Here is a 19,335-nt window from a genome sequence, read left to right on the forward strand (position 1 = left end):
TAAGTTTCGCCCTGTGTAGAGTTTTCTTTGCCCCTGCGGTTTGTGTTCACTCACACTCAAGTAGAGTTAATTTTCCAACAATTATATCTAACGTTAAAATTCACAGCCATGAGCTGATAGTCCCAGCAAGTTCTAACGAGTAATTTCAATGGGTAATGACATTGATAAACAAGGAGGAGACGAGGATTAGTGTCTCATCCTCAACTTGTATATGTGAGAACGTGTACGTAAATGTTTCAGAGAACCGAAAAGTTGATAGCTTAGACACCTGTGCATCACTTGGGTATCTTTATTGTGGAAAAGTTTCGCCAACCAGTGGCTTCATCAGTCCAGTGCAGAGAGGAATGGTTGAAGATCGAAAGGAGTTTGAGGTAATCGGTCTTTCAGCCTGGAGTCGATGTGATCAATCCATCTATCAATCGTATCATGATTGATGGACTGATCATATCGACTTCAGGCTGAGGGACTGACTACCTCAAACTTATTCTGATTTTCAACTCTTCTTCTCTGCACTGGACTGAAAAAGCCACTGGTGTCTAATCAATTAACAGGGAAGAGGGTGCTAGTCCAAAGTGGCTAGCTTGGCTTTTGTCCTGCTCTGTTGTGCCAGGCATCTGCTCTGTTGTGCCAGGCACCTGCTCTGCATCGTCCTTTCTATATGTCCATGACGAGAGAGTTCAAAAAAGAAACTAAATGTTGAAATGTGATGAAAGAATAAAGAGAGGAATTTCTTGAGGCGTGAGGGTGTTGCAACAAGTAAGAACACTAGGTTACATAGTAGATGCCAACGTAACACATGAATACAGAAGTAAATATGAGAAAATTAGAAGTTAGTATTGGTTGGAGTGCTTACAGTAACATCATTTTATTAATGCTTGAGACGCTAGCCACGTTATGGAATTCGATCCTCTTGCAGTTGGGTGAATCCAATTCGATGAATATGTAAGAAAGGGGGAGAGAGAGAGAGGAGGGGAGAATTAGAGATAGATATAGATGGATGGATGGGGGATAGGGTGGAACGAGTACAAGAGAGAAGAGTCCGCCCCTGTTATCCGGGACCAGTGAAAGTTAGGGATGTTTTACATCTCTCGTTGAGCCCTGGAGAGATCAGCACTTGATTACCTCAGCTCTCCCTTCCCCAGTGATCACTTGAGTTAATGTCACTGTTTATCACAGGTCTACGTTGTGCTGACACAGAGGAGAGAATGGGAAATTCTTGTATAACATGTTAACACTTCACACCTCACTGTAACGTATGTACGAGCCAGAGGGAGTTACTTCCGCGTCCTCGCTGACTCTCCAGGCTCGGGCTAGGACGTGCACTAACTTTCTCCTTACAACAGAAAAAAACGACCTTTGGTATATACTTGTTTACGTAATATAGATGTTACTTCTCATGGTCAGTGATGAACGCATTTCTAAAGTTTTTCAAGCTTAGCACTTGCTTGCTAATTTTAACCAAAATTTCACAAGATATTACACAATTATCAATGTTCATAAAGTTTTGTCATTAAAACATGTTATTTTCCTAGCAGAGGCGATATCTTCCATTAGGTTATTCACATGGACGTGAAATCTTCTAAGTTATGCGCACTTGTTATGCACATTAAAGTGTTTGTTTATATTAATAAAGCACATTGATTTCTTAAGATGAGACATGCCATGTCATTAATTTCTTAACAAGATAAAACATGGCATGTCATTAAGGCAGTTAAAAAACTGTGTCTTTTCAGGGGTCCATTCACGGCTATTATTCACGCCTCTTAACTCTTATCGACCACTTTTACTGATTAATGGCCTCCACGGACCGATCATATGCCTACTTTTGAAACTGTACATGATATTTGCCTCCTGCTACCTCTTTATCTAGCGTTAGAACGTAAATAATACCCTGAGTATTGTGTATGTCCTCCACTCCACTAGCCTTGACAAGTAAAGTTCCGTAAGTCTCAGCTCGTAGTCTCTGTCTCAATTCAGAAACCAACCCTCGTTGCTAACCATTGCATCTCCTCTACTTTCTACGTCCTTGATCAGGCGCGGGTACCATGCTGGTGCCGCATACTTATATTTGGGCTTAACGTAAATTCTTTATATTGTCCTAATGTAATCTTAAGGTTCCTGAAGGTAGTTCTTAAGCTGCTTTTTGTAGGTTACGGTGAAATTATACGGTTGATGTAAACTTTTGATGATGTTAGACTTGATGCTATGCTTACCGTGTTACACTCACCTCAGTATGATGCTTACCGTGTTACACTCACCTCAGTATGATGCTTACCGTGTTACTCACCTCAGTATGATGCTTACCGTGTTACACTCACCTCAGTATGATGCTTACCGTGTTACTCACCTCAGTATGATGCTTACCGTGTTACACTCACCTCAGTATGATGCTTACCGTGTTACTCACCTCAGTATGATGCTTACCGTGTTACTCACCTCAGTATGATGCTTACCGTGTTACACTCACCTCAGTATGATGCTTACCGTGTTACTCACCTCAGTATGATGCTTACTGTGTTACTCACCTCAGTATGATGCTTACCGTGTTACACTCACCTCAGTATGATGCTTACCGTGTTACTCACCTCAGTATGATGCTTACCGTGTTACTCACCTCAGTATGATGCTTACCGTGTTACACTCACCTCAGTATGATGCTTACCGTGTTACACTCACCTCAGTATGATGCTTACCGTGTTACACTCACCTCAGTATGATGCTTACCGTGTTACACTCACCTCAGTATGATGCTTACCGTGTTACACTCACCTCAGTATGATGCTTACCGTGTTACACTCACCTCAGTATGATGCTTACCGTGTTACTCACCTCAGTATGATGCTTACCGTGTTACACTCACCTCAGTATGATGCTTACCGTGTTACTCACCTCAGTATAATGCTTACCGTGTTACACTCACCTCAGTATGATGCTTACCGTGTTACTCACCTCAGTATAATGCTTACTGTGTAACACATATCAGTGTGATGCTGTGTTAGACACAGCTCAGTGTGATGCTGTGTTAAAGCTCAGTGTGATGCTGTGTTAAAGCTCAGTGTGATGCTGTGTTATACCCACCTCAGTGTGATGCTGTGTTAGACACAGCTCAGTGTGATGGTGTGTTATACCCAGCTCAATGTGATGCTGTGTTATACCCAGCTCAGTGTGATGCTGTGTTAGACACAGCTCAGTGTGATGCTGTGTTATACCCAGCTCAGTGTGATGCTGTGTTAGACACAGCTCAGTGTGATGCTGTGTTATACCCACCTCAGTGTGATGCTGTGTTAGACACAGCTCAGTGTGATGCTGTGTTATGCCCAGCTCAGTGTGATGCTGTATTATACCCAGCTCAGCGTGATGCTGTGTTAGACACAGCTCAGTGTGATGCTGTGTTAGACACAGTTCAGTGTGATGCTGTTATACCCAGCTCAGTGTGATGCTGTGTTATACCCAGCTCAGTGTGATGCTGTGTTAGACACAGCTCAGTGTGATGCTGTGTTATACCCAGCTCAGTGTGATGCTGTGTTAGACACAGCTCATTGTGATGCTGTGTTAGACCCAGCTCAGTGTGATGCTGTGTTATACCCAGCTCAGTGTGATGCTGTGTTAGACACAGCTCTGTGTGATGCTGTGTTAGACACAGCTCAGTGTAATGCTGTGTTATACCCAGCTCAGTGTGATGCTGTGTTAGACACAGCTCAATGTGATGCTGTGTTATACCCAGCTCAGTGTGATGCTGTGTTAGACACAGCTCAGTGTGATGCTGTGTTAGACACAGCTCATTGTGATGCTGTGTTAGACACAGCTCAGTGTGATGCTGTGTTAGACACAGCTCAGTGTGATGCTGTGTTAGACACAGCTCAGTGTGATGCTGTGTTAGACACAGCTCAGTGTGATGCTGTGTTAGACACAGCTCAGTGTGATGCTGTGTTAGACACAGCTCAGTGTGATGCTGTGTTAGACACAGCTCAGTGTGATGCTGTGTTAGACACAGCTCAGTGTGATGCTGTGTTATACCTAGTTCAGTGTGATGCCGTGTTATACCCAGCTTAGTGTGATGCTGTGTTATACCCAGCTCAGTGTGATGCTGTGTTAGACACAGCTCAGTGTGATGCTGTGTTATACCCAGCTCAGTGTGATGCTGTGTTAGACACAGCTCAGTGTGATGCTGTGTTATACCAAGCTCAGTGTGATGCTGTGTTATACCCAGCTCAGTGTGATGCTGTGTTATTCCCAGGTCAGTGTGATGCTGTGTTATACCCAGCTCAGTGTGATGCTGTGTTAGACACAGCTCAGTGTGATGCTGTGTTATACCCAGCTCAGTGTGATGCTGTGTTATACCCAGCTCAGTGTGATGCTGTGTTAGACACAGCTCAGTGTGATGCTGTGTTATACCCAGCTCAATGTGATGCTGTGTTATACCCAGCTCAGTGTGATGCTGTGTTATACCCAGCTCAGTGTGATGCTGTGTTATACCCAGCTCAGTGTGATGCTGTGTTAGACACAGCTCAGTGTGATGCTGCGTTAGACACAGCTCAGTGTGATGCTGTGTTAGACACAGCTCAGTGTGATGCTGTGTTAGACACAGCTCAGTGTGATGCTGTGTTAGACCCAGCTCAGTGTGATGCTGTGTTAGACACAGCTCAGTGTGATGCTGTTAGACACAGCTCAGTGTGATGCTGTTAGACACAGCTCAGTGTGATGCTGTGTTAGACACAGCTCAGTGTGATGCTGTTAGACACAGCTCAGTGTGATGCTGTGTTAGACACAGGTCAGTGTGATGCTGTGTTAGACACAGCTCAGTGTGATGCTGTGTTAGACACAGCTCAGTGTGGTGCTATGTTAGACACAGCTCGGTAATAATTATTTTTTTAGGCGCATGATTCATTTTCACTGGTAGAATACCTAATATATATTATTGGCAATAAAGTAGGGAAATGAGCAAAGAGAAACAAACATATAATAACGTGTAATAACGTAGGCAACAGGTCAGCAGATAAATGTACAATATATGGAGGAAGTACATAGTTTTATGGTACCGATGTATGGTTTGTCAAATTCTTGGCATCCTTGGTGTAACCTTGAGGCTTGGTGAAAGCTGCGCCACATCCTGCCTTAAGTGGGGTGTGGCACACTCACATGGAGACAGTCTAGGGGATTAAAACAGTCGGCTGGAGTGACAGTTTTCAGTGATGAGCTTCAACTAGGATTTTTCCTCTGAACTTAAAAATAAGATTTTTTTATATCTATTATTTATTTTGTGTATATGTAGAGTAGTTGAGGTTATGTGTACATATAGTGGTTGAGGTTATTGTGTGTACATACAGTGGTTGAGGTTATTGTGTGTACGTATAGTGGTTGAAGTTATGTATATGTAGAGTGGTTGAGGTTGTATATATATATAACGTAGTTTAAAGTTATTATATGTGTGTAGATTGATTTAAAGTTATTATATGTATGTATAGAGTTGTTGATGGCATTACAATTATAGATCTTATTTTTATTATGTTAACGACAAGGAGTGTCGTGAGGAGCATCACTGGTTTATCCCTCCTACAGGTGACAGCAGTCAACACTGCGCCAAACAACTGCCGAGGGAGGAGGTGTCGAACCCAGGGAAGAGTCAACAGCACCACCACCACACCTGCTACCACAACTACCAACGTCGACACCACCACTATCGCCGACACCACTACCATCAACGCCACCACTGCAGCCTCAAGCCGCAAGAGACCCTCACTGTGGCGTCCAAAGTCCCGTACTGCTGCCACTGGAGCTACTACCCAGGCAGTGGCGGAGACAGTGACGGAGGCAGCTAAAGAGTTGACGAAGGAGGTTACGGAGGCAGCAGCGAGGGAGGAGCTGACAACAGAAGAGATACGACGTGTTGGTGTCAACGGGTGGCTGGCTGCACCAACAGCAGCACCAACAAAGGCCCGCATCACACCCCAGAGGAAGACAGGTACGTCACAGTGGTACATTTGCCCCGAAGTACACCTCTCATAGGGAAGGGTAGACATTTTTTTCTTAGTGTGAAAAGTCTACTAAAGCTAGTGCTAGCCACATGCTCCCCACATAGTGGGAAAGAACGGCTGGTGTACCCGTGTTACGGATCTTTATCACTGAAAAAATCAATGGATCACATTGTGTTCTACTTAGATATAAGAAACAATATGAATGAGTGTGGTCGGGAGGAAGAGCATGGTGGATATTGTGGATCTGATACCAGTATTTCTTGAAATGGCTTCCATTTTTCCCTATAAAGCCTGAATTTACCTATTAATGCGCATTACCAAATGTGTCAGACTAGGTGCACGAGGGAAGATAAATTCTGTGACACCAGAGTCATTAATCTTGCCAGAGAATAAATCACAATATTATGGATGAAATAATTCACTCAAACAAAGTGCATATAAAAACTATATGAAATTTTTGTAAGTTCAGTTTTCCCACACTGTGTGTGCTTTATTGATTAATATAATCAAGAATACCATACTTCCAAATGAAACATTAAATAATGCACTTTCTTTCATGATAATGAATGCAAATTGCTCTGGAAATAAGTCATAATTTTGGTTTTATATAAATATTATTTTTATCAATTATAATTTGATAGCATATAATGCTGTTTGCATCTAATTGTTAATGAATATTTGTTGTTGCACCCTCCAACACTTGCCTGTGCCGCATCTCTCACACCCTCCATCTCATATTCCTTCGTCTCCCAATTTCTTCTTTCCCTGAAAAATTCTTTAACTTCTATCTCTTCCTCTTCTTCCGACTCTCCACCTGCTTATGAAATTTGTCTTAATTTGTTTCGTCCTTATCTACTCCCTACCTCTCAACACTATCCTCTTTACCTCGATGTTTTCCTAACTTTATTCCTTCTTCCTCCCACCATTCTACTTCCACATCCAACTCAGCTCTTCTTATCTGAAATATATTTTTCCCTCATTACTGTTACTCCACCCATACCTTCCTGCTCTCCCACAGACAGGCCAGGACTGTGTGAAACACCCAAGGCGTTCGGGATCATGTGCATGAGTCGTAAAGATCAATGTAAACATGACATTCAGTGTCCAGACTCCTGCAAGTGTTGCCTTGTGGGAGAGTGTGGCCGTCTCTGTGTCAAGCCCAAGCGTAAGTCTCGTGTCTTAAGTGTTAGTCTGTATCTAGCATAAATCTGTCAAGTCTGTCAGTTATATGCCTCTTTTAAGTGCTAGTCTTTATTCAAAGTGTTGCAAGCCTCTCTCACATGTTAATCGTTAAAGCCTAAGAATCTGTTCAGTGTGAGTCCCTATGTCAAATACTAGTCTTTGTCACGCCTTACATAAAATTTCATATATAAATTAGTCAAGGGACAAGAAGTCGGGAAGCCAAAGGATGTTCTTGTAGGTCACCTGTAATTGATTTCACTGCTCTGGTCCCAGACCAGAACTCCTCGTCAGTTAGACTTAAAACAGTGACGCTGCTTTAGGAAGACAGATGGCACCAACAAACTATAAATTATAATGAAAAAGTACCTTCATAAACAACTTGGAGAATATACACCCAAAAAGTCTCACATCATAGGGAATTACTTTATAATGTACTGAATTCATTTAAGTAATCTTTGCAAATAAGTGTTGTTCCTATGATGCGCGACTTTGTGGACAACTTGCATTTGTCTCGGTTCCCAGTAATAAGAAAGTTGGTGTTTCCAGGTGTGAGTTCCACTCAGACTTCCTCACCCAACATGGGTAATGATGTGATGAGTCGGGATGTAATGTAGGATAAGTCTTGGGACTGATGTTAGGATAAATGATTGTTAGGGAAGTGGTAGGACGTGTTAGAATTGGATTGGTGTCTGAATATTCAAGACGGTTGTTAGTGTATAGAATGTATTTGGACGAATATTATATTGGGTGTTAGGACGAGTTAGAATGGATGTTAGAATGAGCATTAGAATATTTTAATATTAATTTTTGGAAATGTTAATATTAGGACGTGGTAATATGAATATTGGATAGTGTCTACATGACACTATCTATTGAGATTTACATACTATATGTAGCCTTATAAGATATCCCTTCCACCATGTTAACGTATTAAGTTAGAAGCCAGACGACTGCACGGGTGTCGGTAAGACTGCACTTAACCAGTATACTGATATTCAAGAACATCAGTCCGTAAACTAATGAACTCTCGTGGTATGTACACAAAGATGCACATCTCTGTGTATATATCCACTGTAAAATCCCTGCTTCCCCATCACCTTCATCTTCCCACCTCTTCGCTCCATGCTCTTGCCTTTATTGGGCGTTTGCAGAATATTGATTATCCAATGAATGCTGATAAAAATCTTTTATTTCCATCAGCTACTTCCGATGACTCAAAGGAGCCGATAAAGAGTGGCAACTCTAAGAAGAGCAAAGAGGAGAAGGAGGAGAAAGTGGGTACAAAAGAAGAGGTCGTAGAACAAGGAAGCAAGACTCAGCCACGCGAGGCAGTCCAGACAACATCAGAAGCAACCAGCAAAACCCCGAAGGATGTGGATAAGGTGAACACGGAGGAAGACAAGAAGAAAGGATCGGATAAAGGGACTCCAACAGAAACAACGGGTGCTGTCAACAAAGACTCAACCGTTTAATATATTTTTTAAACAAAATTGAATACATTAGCAATGTGCTGCTACCATATTTTACATGATAGAAAGAGGAAACAAAAGCATATCTGTTTCCCTGTTATATTCCATCACACAGGATGTATTCACACATAGTGTTGAAATCTGTCAGCTTGAGCTAGGAAACTTCACTAGGGCACTGAGGATATTTTCAAGTATTTCCAATAAGGGTTCATCAGCTACGGGAGCTTCAGAGGTTCCGTTCCAACACAGGTGGAGTTGCTGTTACCTGTTAATTGCCATCTCTCACGATGGTCTATCCAACACACACGAGAAATGATCTTTTATGACATCTCCATCACATAAGGGATAACTATATATAGATATATATATATATATATATATATATATATATATATATATATATATATATATATATATATTGTATATATGCATGCATACCCTAGAAATGTATTATAATTGTAGTGTAGTGTTTCCTGGTTCTGGGAATGCGTGTGTCTGTTAATCACTTGTTTACACAAGCAACTTGTTTACCCTTCAAGTATTATATTGTTACATATATTGTACCTAATTATTTACTTGTTTATATTTAAGGATATTTAAGTTGATTTTTCGTATTTTATTTTTTTGCCTACGACTGAATTAGAATTTTTGAAGTTCTTAAGTTTATTTATTGGTTTTAAATTGTGAAATCTGATGGTAATGTTGACTGTAATAATCTTCTTACATTGCCTATAAATTATTCTCTTTCACGTAGGGTGATAATGTTATTTAATCCAAGTTTTCGTTTGCTTGTTAACGTTGATAAAGGCTGGAACTTTATACCTTACTGAGTTATTATTAGTCTTATTATTTGTTTTAGCACTGATTGACCTATACGGATTTAGTTTTTTTTTTTTTGTCAATAGAACAATAATTTGTATGGTAAGTTTGAAGAGGCAACATAATTGTGGAGCGAAAACCATAACGAAGGCGGTTGATGTGCCTACGTCTTTCCGAGACTTTACCCTCAGTGACTGCTGCATCACACTTCACCTGCCCCCTCAACGTCTACCGGAGCCTCCACCTTAGTGACTGCTGCATCACACTTCACCTGCCCCCTCAACGTCTACCGGAGCCTCCACCTTAGTGACTGCTGCGTTACACTTCACTTGCCCCCTCAACGTCTACCGGAGCCTCCACCTTAGTGACTGCTGCATCACACTTCACCTGCCCCCTCAACGTCTACCGGAGCCTCCACCTTAGTGACTGCTGCGTTACACTTCACTTGCCCCCTCAACGTCTACCGGAGCCTCCACCTTAGTGACTGCTGCATCACACTTCACCTGCCCCCTCAACGTCTACCGGAGCCTCCACCTTAGTGACTGCTGCATCACACTTCACCTGCCCCCTCAACGTCTACCGGAGCCTCCACCTTAGTGACTGCTGCATCACACTTCACCTGCCCCCTCAACGTCTACCGGAGCCTCCACCTTAGTGACTGCTGCGTTACACTTCACCTGCCCCCTCAACGTCTACCGGAGCCTCCACCTTAGTGACTGCTGCGTTACACTTCACTTGCCTCCTCAACGTCTGCTGGAGCCTCCACCTTAGTGACTGATGCGTTACACTTCACTTGCCCCCTCAACGTCTACTGGAGCCTCCACCTTAGTAACTGCTGCATCACAAATCACTTTCCCCCTCTACGTCTACCGGAGCCTCCACCTTAGTGACTGCTGCATCACGCATCAATTGCCCCGTCAGTGTCTACCGGAGCCTCCACCTTAGTGACTGCTGCATCACGCATCACTGCCCAGTCAGTGTCTACCGGAGCCTCCACCTTAGTAACTGCTGCATCACAAATCACTTTCCCCCTCTACGTCTACCGGAGCCTCCACGTTAGTGACTGCTGCATCACTTGCCCCCTGATACCTTTATTAAGGCGTTACAACGCCTTAATAAAGGTATCAGGATATGTAGGCTGATAATTGGGGTTTCAAGCCTATCGACTATGCTGAGGGTCGTTATAACTTCTTCACTACTAGACAAGAATACTTTAATCCCTAAAATATGGATTCAAGACAACTGGGCATATATACGCTGAGAGATGTGCACCTCTCTGTATATATCCCGTGAGACGCATAAAACATCATTACATTTGCTTCTGAAATATTTTGTAAAGGATATCAACAGCGTTAAAGTTTATTTTTTTTTGTGAAAGTTACTCATAATTATGTTTCAAGTCACAAATAAACTATTTTTACAAATACATTTGTTTGTGTTAACTGGCAGGATTGAAACCTCAGTTTAAATAATGTTGCAAATGTAGGTACTGTGTTTTTTTTCGTGTGTGTGTACTCTCCTATTTGTGGCTGCAGGGGTCGAGTCACAGCTCGCGTGCGTGCTAAATTTTAAATGACTTTTGATCCAAGGGAATGGAGTTTTCCATCCTGGTATCCGATCTTAGTACCAACCATTCCCCAAGCTCTGTTGGATGACCTCTGTGGGTTTAGCGCTTCCTGGAGAGGAGAGTAACACGCAATGCTTGTTACTCTCCTCAGGGGAGGTTCCTTGATGCTAGTGAGTGGCTCTTGATCCAAGGAATAGGAGTTATCCTTCCCTTGGACCCAACTGGATGGCCTCCATTCCCGGGCGTTGTATGACCCCTACGGGTTTTCCGCTTCTCCCTAAATACATTACTAGGAAACACTGTACACTGAACATTGTACAGCTCACATTGTACACCTCACATTGTACACTGCACATTGTACATCTCATATTGTACACAGCACATTTTACACTGCACACCTCATTGTACGCTGCACATTGTACGCCTCACATTGTACATTGTTCGATGTGCACTGCACACTGAACACCACATCTCATTGTGTACCTCACATTTCACATCACACTATGCCTCATTGTACACCTCAAACTGTGCACTTCACATTGTACACCTCACAATATACACTGCGCATACACCTCACAATGTACACTGCACCTTGTACACCTCACAATATACACTGCTCCTACCCCTCACATTGTACACTTCACAACTAGTAACAGACTAACTTCACATTATATATTTCCATAGTTTACCTCACATTATACACTTTACACTGTACATCACATTAGACTTCTTACAGTGTACATCTCACATTCATCCCATTACCTGCCAAATCTAGCGCAAAAATCACATCCAGTATTGGCTCCCTGCTTAAACGATATGGCACTTAGTGATGACAGCAAAGAAATGAGTGATATACTGAAGTCCCAGTATGACTCAGCGTTTAGTGAGCCGTTAATCAAAGGAATATTGCTGTATAGTAACAGCCCCTTTCAAGGCAGGATAAATAGCAGACCTAGGGAATATACAGAAAGCTTTCACTGCACGTATAAGTACCATAAAGCACCTAAATTCTTTGGAACGGTTGAAAGCCCTTGACCTGTACTCCTTGGAACGCAGGCGAGAAAGATACATAATATACAATTGGAAAATCCTAGAGGGACTAGTCCCAGATCTACACACGGAAATTTAGCGCTTATTTTTTATAACAATAATAATAATAATACACACAGAAATCACTCCCTATGAAAGCAAAAGATTAGGCAGGCAGTGCAACATCCCCCAATGAGAAGCAGGAGCGCCACAAGTACACTGAGACAATACAAAACGTGTACAGGCCCCTAAAGCCAGTGCATGTACCCGGCACTGTGGTTCGTAAGTCGGTTTACGTGCAGCCAGTTGTAACAACCTGGTTGATCAGGCCCTGATCCACCGCGAGGCCTGGTCACAGACCGGGCCACGGGGGGTATGGACTCTCGGAATACCCTTCAGGTATACCTCCTGTTCATCCAAGTGCTGCTTGACCCCTACGGTTTAGCGTTTTCCCTTAAATCTAATGAGGATTCTGCAAGTGAAGACAAACCACGGAGGAAGTTGACATGTCAGGCAGTAACTGACCTGTTATAACTTTTTGCTGTTGTAACTGATTAATAATTCAGTTACAACAGCAATAATTTATAACACACTAGTTACTGCCTTACATATCAACTGATTCCATGGTTTGTTTTGTCTATTACCTCATTCCTAGTATATCTCCTTCCATTATGACTGATTTTCACGGTGTCGAGTTACTTGGCTATTTTAACTTTTTAGGTTTAAATAATAAGATATTACAAGGACCCCAGTGAAAATATTAGGACGTGTTTCCTTAAGTTAATTTTGTTTATTATTATTGTTGTACTTTTTGTGTCCCGTGGTCTGGTAGGCAACGCTCTCGCCTCACACACACTGATTGTCCGTGGTTCGATCCCCGGCAAGGGTGGAAACATCGGGCGTATTTCCTTACACCTGTTGTCCCGTTCACCTATCAATCAAGCAAGTAGATACCTGGGTGTTAGTTGACTGGTGTGGGTCGCATCCTGGGAGACAGTCCTCGATGACGAAGTACCTTTCGTGGGTTATCCTGGGTGGCTAACTCTCCGGGGTTAGAAATCCGAACAATTTTAGTCAGATACGTATGTAATGTGACTAAAATTTACATGCTGTTGTTTTAATAAAGGGACTCCTAAATAGAACTTCTTAGTAGCGTTTTCTTTTATTTGCTACTAAAGAAAACGATTTTTAAGACATACTTGTTGAGGAAATGACACTGGAAAAATATATAATATTTAGTAATAAGTAAGGTACAGGTACACATAAGTACAATTATGATACATAGTAACATGTGTGTAAATTACCTGGGTCCTTGTACTGTCATTGCCAAGGACCCCAGTGGAAATATTTCAGTCACTCTGGCTGACTTTTATGATAATCAAAGTAATTGTGTGTACTTGAATAAGCTTACTTACTTGGTACTTTGTTCAAGCCTAAGATACAGGAGAGTTCAATGAATAATAGAGCCGTGTTACGAATGACTAAAGTCAAGTTATCAGTGATACTAGCTGGGAGGCTGTTGAATAGTCTTGGACCCCTGACACTTATTGTTTTCTCTTAGTGTATTGACTACACCCCTGCTTTTCACTGAGGGTATGTTGCGCCATTTGTCGAGTCTTCTTCTGTTTAAGAAGTTATTTCTGTGCGCAGATTTGGACCCAGTCCCTCTAGAATTTTCCAGGTGTAAATTATAATGTATCTTTCTCGTCTGTTCCAAATAGTATAGGTCAAGGGACTTCAAACGCTCCCAACAATTATTGTGCTTGACTGAACTTATACATGCAGTAAAAATAATCTGTATAGTCTCCAGATCTGCAGTTTCACCTGCCATAAAAGGGGCTGTCAGTGTACAGCAATACTCCAGCCTAGAGAGAACAAGTGACAAAGAGGATCATCAGTAATACAGTTAACTATATTATGCAAGAAACTACAAAATATCGGCATTGGCTCTGTAGACTGCTGTAAATCATACCTGAAGAACAGGTCAAGGTCAATAATACATGATTAAAACCCTGGCCGATCAGACGTGGAGTTCTGCTAGGGGAGTATCTTGGGCCCCCTGTTTTTCTTGTGCTATGGAAAACGACATGCCTATTAGTGTTTAGAGCAAACTCTTATTATATGCAATGACAGTACTCTCCTAGTATCAGGTAAAGATCCATAGTATACAGCGAAAGCACTGTCTGGCAGTAACAGATAAACTTTCGCTCCACTTAGAAAATAACAGAAGCCCTACTATTTGACTCAAAAAATAAACTGATCGGGTAAATAAATTTAATATAGTGTGTGACGAGGAACCCATCTCAACGTTAAGTTCAGTGAAATATCTAAAAATATTCTTTGATCCGTGCACGTCAGGTAAATTGATAGAGAACAATGTAGCTAAAAGAAAGACAGATTAAATATCTTGTTTTGACCGGCGCAGTTCTTACCTGCTCAACCACCTCATCAATCATCCTGGCAACTTACCTGCTCAACCATCTCATCAATCATCCTGGCAACTTACCTGCTCAACCACCTCATCAATCATCCTGGCAACTTACCTGCTCAACCGCCTCATCAATCATCCTGGCAACTTACCTGCTCAACCACCTCATCAATCATCCTGGCAACTTACCTGCTCAACCACCTCATCAATCATCCTGGCAACTTACCTGCTCAACCATCTCATCAATCATCCTGGCAACTTACCTGCTCAACCACCTCATCAATCATCCTGGCAACTTACCTGCTCAACCATCTCATCAATCATCCTGGCAACTTACCTGCTCAACCACCTCATCAATCATCCTGGCAACTTACCTGCTCAACCATCTCATCAATCATCCTGGCAACTTACCTGCTCAACCACCTCATCAATCATCCTGGCAACTTACCTGCTCAACCACCTCATCAATCATCCTGGCAACTTACCTGCTCAACCATCTCATCAATCATCCTGGCAACTTACCTGCTCAACCACCTCATCAATCATCCTGGCAACTTACCTGCTCAACCACCTCATCAATCATCCTGGCAACTTACCTGCTCAACCATCTCATCAATCATCCTGGCAACTTACCTGCTCAACCACCTCATCAATCATCCTGGCAACTTACCTGCTCAACCACCTCATCAATCATCCTGGCAACTTACCTGCTCAACCATCTCATCAATCATCCTGGCAACTTACCTGCTCAACCACCTCATCAATCATCCTGGCAACTTACCTGCTCAACCATCTCATCAATCATCCTGGCAACTTACCTGCTCAACCACCTCATCAATCATCCTGGCAACTTACCTGCTCAACCACCTCATCAATCATCCTGGCAACTTACCTGCTCAACCATCTCATCAATCATCCTGGCAACTTACCTGCTCAACCACCTCATCAATCACCCTGGCAACTTACCTGCTCAACCATCTCATCAATCATCCTGGCAACTTACCTGCTCAACCATCTCATCAATCATCCTGGCAACTTACCTGCTCAACCACCTCATCAATCATCCTGGCAACTTACCTGCTCAACCATCTCATCAATCATCCTGGCAACTTACCTGCTCAACCACCTCATCAATCATCCTGGCAACTTACCTGCTCAACCACCTCATCAATCATCCTGGCAACTTACCTGCTCAACCACCTCATCAATCATCCTGGCAACTTACCTGCTCAACCATCTCATCAATCATCCTGGCAACTTACCTGCTCAACCGCCTCATCAATCATCCTGGCAACTTACCTGCTCAACCACCTCATCAATCATCCTGGCAACTTACCTGCTCAACCATCTCATCAATCATCCTGGCAACTTACCTGCTCAACCATCTCATCAATCACCCTGGCAACTTACCTGCTCAACCATCTCATCAATCACCCTGGCAACTTACCTGCTCAACCATCTCATCAATCATCCTGGCAACTTACCTGCTCAACCATCTCATCAATCATCCTGGCAACTTACCTGCTCAACCACCTCATCAATCATCCTGGCAACTTACCTGCTCAACCATCTCATCAATCATCCTGGCAACTTACCTGCTCAACCACCTCATCAATCATCCTGGCAACTTACCTGCTCAACCATCTCATCAATCATCCTGGCAACTTACCTGCTCAACCATCTCATCAATCATCCTGGCAACTTACCTGCTCAACCATCTCATCAATCATCCTGGCAACTTACCTGCTCAACCATCTCATCAATCATCCTGGCAACTTACCTGCTCAACCATCTCATCAATCATCCTGGCAACTTACCTGCTCAACCATCTCATCAATCACCCTGGCAACTTACCTGCTCAACCATCTCATCAATCACCCTGGCAACTTACCTGCTCAACCATCTCATCAATCACCCTGGCAACTTACCTGCTCAACCATCTCATCAATCATCCTGGCAACTTACCTGCTCAACCATCTCATCAATCATCCTGGCAACTTACCTGCTCAACCACCTCATCAATCATCCTGGCAACTTACCTGCTCAACCATCTCATCAATCATCCTGGCAACTTACCTGCTCAACCATCTCATCAATCATCCTGGCAACTTACCTGCTCAACCGCCTCATCAATCATCCTCGCAATTTTATCTCCATAACTGTCCTATGCTGTTCTGTCTTTCCTTTGACAATTTTCCTGGTTCAGAAAGTGGTAAGTTCTATGGTAATGATGCATAATTGTCTGATTGTGTGATAGCAGTTAGATACTATTGGGTCACGTTTGGCTTAGTGGCCAACCACTGCGCAATCCGGGTTAGTTCATTAATTAGTTGTTTGTAATTATTTAAGTCTAGGATTTGTTTATATCTTTCAATGATTTTATTATTGAAAGAGGATATTGTAGTTGCCTGTTAATTATTATTATTATTATTATTATTATTATTATTATTATTATTATTATTATTATTATTATTATTATTATTATTAGTTCACAGCCGGGCCAAATTTGAGACCTCTTTGGGAGGGTGATAAAAAATTACCGCCACTATCTGTTTAATTTTGGCAGCATCATTTCAAGCCAGAAATTCTGCAGATTAATACCTTACAAGTCTGGTCTTGAGGTGTAATTTATTTTTATTAGATAGTATAAACTGTGCCTTAATAAATTGTGTTACCGTCGTTATTATCGTCTTTATTATGTTCCAGAATTAGATGTGTTTATCAACTGAATAATTAAGATAAGAGTGATAAAATATTTGCCTTAATTACCAGTGAGATGGAGGACGTGGGCGGCTACGTGACCGGTCATTACGAACTGCTCAGAAAATATATTGTGAGAGTATATCAAACAGACGGTCAAAGTTATAACTCAGATGAGGAAGGTGGCCTCTAATTGGCACGTTTACCTGGAGTTTACCTGGAGAGGGTTTCGTGGAGGTTATCACACAGTTTATGCTGCATGATGATAACCTGTCTTTCTCAAAGTTGTTAAGGTTATCACACAACTATGTATACTATGTGCTGACAACCTGTGTGCTGACAACCTGTGTGCTGACAACCTGTGTGCTGACAACCTGTGTGCTGACAACCTGTGTGCTGACAACCTGTGTGCTGACAACCTGTGTGCTGACAACCTGTGTGCTGACAACCTGTGTGCTGACAACCTGTGTGCTGACAACCTGTGTGCTGACAACCTGTGTGCTGACAACCTATCGCTTCCTCAGAATTATCTAGGTTATCACACAGCTTTTTATACTGTATGCTGATAATATACCTCAATATTATCAAGGAAGTTCGCCTCTCATCAGTAAAATAATTTTCAGAAGAATGTTGACCTTTGTTAAAGGGGTAAATAATAAAAGAAGACTCTATAAAATTTAAAAGATCTTTGAAATTGTGTTGTCACCGCGTTGTCAGTTCTAGTGTCAAGTGTTAACCTCCAGCTCCGCCGCCTTTGACTCTACAATCTTCAGACGTTGACTCTGTCGTCTTATTCTCCATCAGATTTACTATTGGAACTGCGCGTATAATTTTCACAATATTCTCTTGTGTATATTCTACTGTTTTACAATCCTAAAACCGAAGAAATATTTCTTAAAACTCCTGTAATTCATTTTAGTTTATTGAGATTCCGTCTGTGTCTCCTCTGCTTCCCCATTACTCCAAACTTCAAAATCTTTCACTGTACGCCCTGATTATTTTATATTTAGGATCATACCTACCCTGAGTCTTCTCTCATTCGAGGTTGTTAGGTTTACTTCCTTTAACTCTCTTCATAACATCCTCCTAAGTTCCAGAACTGGTCCGGTTGCGAATCTCTGGATCTTTCTGAACTTCCGTAAACTCTTGAGCAGGTGTGGACGCCAAGCTGCTGTAACATAAGATGAATTTGACGTATTTCGTATAAAGTGTTCTTAACGTTTCTGTGTTCAGGTTCCCGACTGCAGGTACGAACATTTGCCAGCTGTGTTAATGCTGCCGATGTGATGTAGTTAATGTATACCTCTGGTAAGAGGGCCAACACTTCAAGTTTTTTTTTCTTTTTCCGATATTTGAAATTGCTTTCCTCTTCTATGCCTTGCCATAGGTATACTCTTGCTTTCAGTTTTTTGTCTTACCTGACAATGACTGAGGTTGAATTCGAGAAGCCACTTCTTTGACTATACTAGCAAACCATGGAAGCGTTCTTCTGGTTTATCCCTATAATTCTCTCTTCTAATACGACTCATTAATTGTTCGTTATCTACAAAAAAAAAGAGAAATAAGATCAAGTTCAGTTCAATCATTTACTTATATTGAGAATACAGTGAACGTGTGTGTGTGTGTGTGTGTGTGTGTGTGTGTGTGTGTGTGTGTGTGTGTGTGTGTGTGTGTGTGTGTGTGTGTGTGTGTGTATGTGTGTGTGTATGTGTGTGTGTGTGTACTCACCTAATTGTACTCACCTAATTGTGGTTGCAGGGGTCGAGACTCAGCTCCTGGCCCCGCCTCTTCACTGATCGCTACTAGGTCCTCTCCCTCTCTGCTTCCTGAGTTTTGTCATACCTCTTCTTAAAACTATGTATGGTTCCTGCCTCCACTACTTCACTTGCTAGGCTATTCCACTTCCTGACGACTCTATGACTGAAGAAATGCTTCCTAGCGTCCCTGTGACTCGTTTGAGTCTTCAGCTTCCAGTTGTGACCCCTTGTTTCTGTGTCCCCTCTCTGGAACATCCTATCTCTGTCCACCTTGTCTATTCCCCGCAGTATCTTGTATGTCGTTATCATGTCTCCCCTGACCCTTCTGTAGTCCAGTGTCGTCAGTCCGATTTCCCTCAACCTTTCCTCGTACGACATTGCCCTGAGCTCTGGGACTAGCCCTGTTGCA

The 19,335-nt window shown here is 42.3% G+C and overlaps 1 protein-coding gene across 1 annotated transcript in view; it reads left to right on the top strand.

Annotated features, from left to right (window-relative positions):
- LOC128693315 (protein masquerade) overlaps positions 1 to 8,800 on the top strand; it is a 68,369-nt gene extending 59,569 nt beyond the window's left edge. The window contains exons 3-5 of the mRNA XM_053782932.2: positions 5,560 to 5,962; positions 6,994 to 7,140; positions 8,358 to 8,800. Of these exons, the coding sequence (XP_053638907.1) occupies positions 5,560 to 5,962; positions 6,994 to 7,140; positions 8,358 to 8,629 (822 nt within the window). The 3' untranslated portion in view covers positions 8,630 to 8,800. The remainder of the gene's footprint in view (positions 1 to 5,559; positions 5,963 to 6,993; positions 7,141 to 8,357) is intronic.
- Positions 8,801 to 19,335: the final 10,535 nt, after the last annotated feature.

The sequence above is a fragment of the Cherax quadricarinatus genome, chromosome 28 (genome assembly GCF_038502225.1).
Source record: "Cherax quadricarinatus isolate ZL_2023a chromosome 28, ASM3850222v1, whole genome shotgun sequence".
Classification (NCBI taxonomy): Eukaryota; Metazoa; Arthropoda; class Malacostraca; order Decapoda; family Parastacidae; genus Cherax; species Cherax quadricarinatus.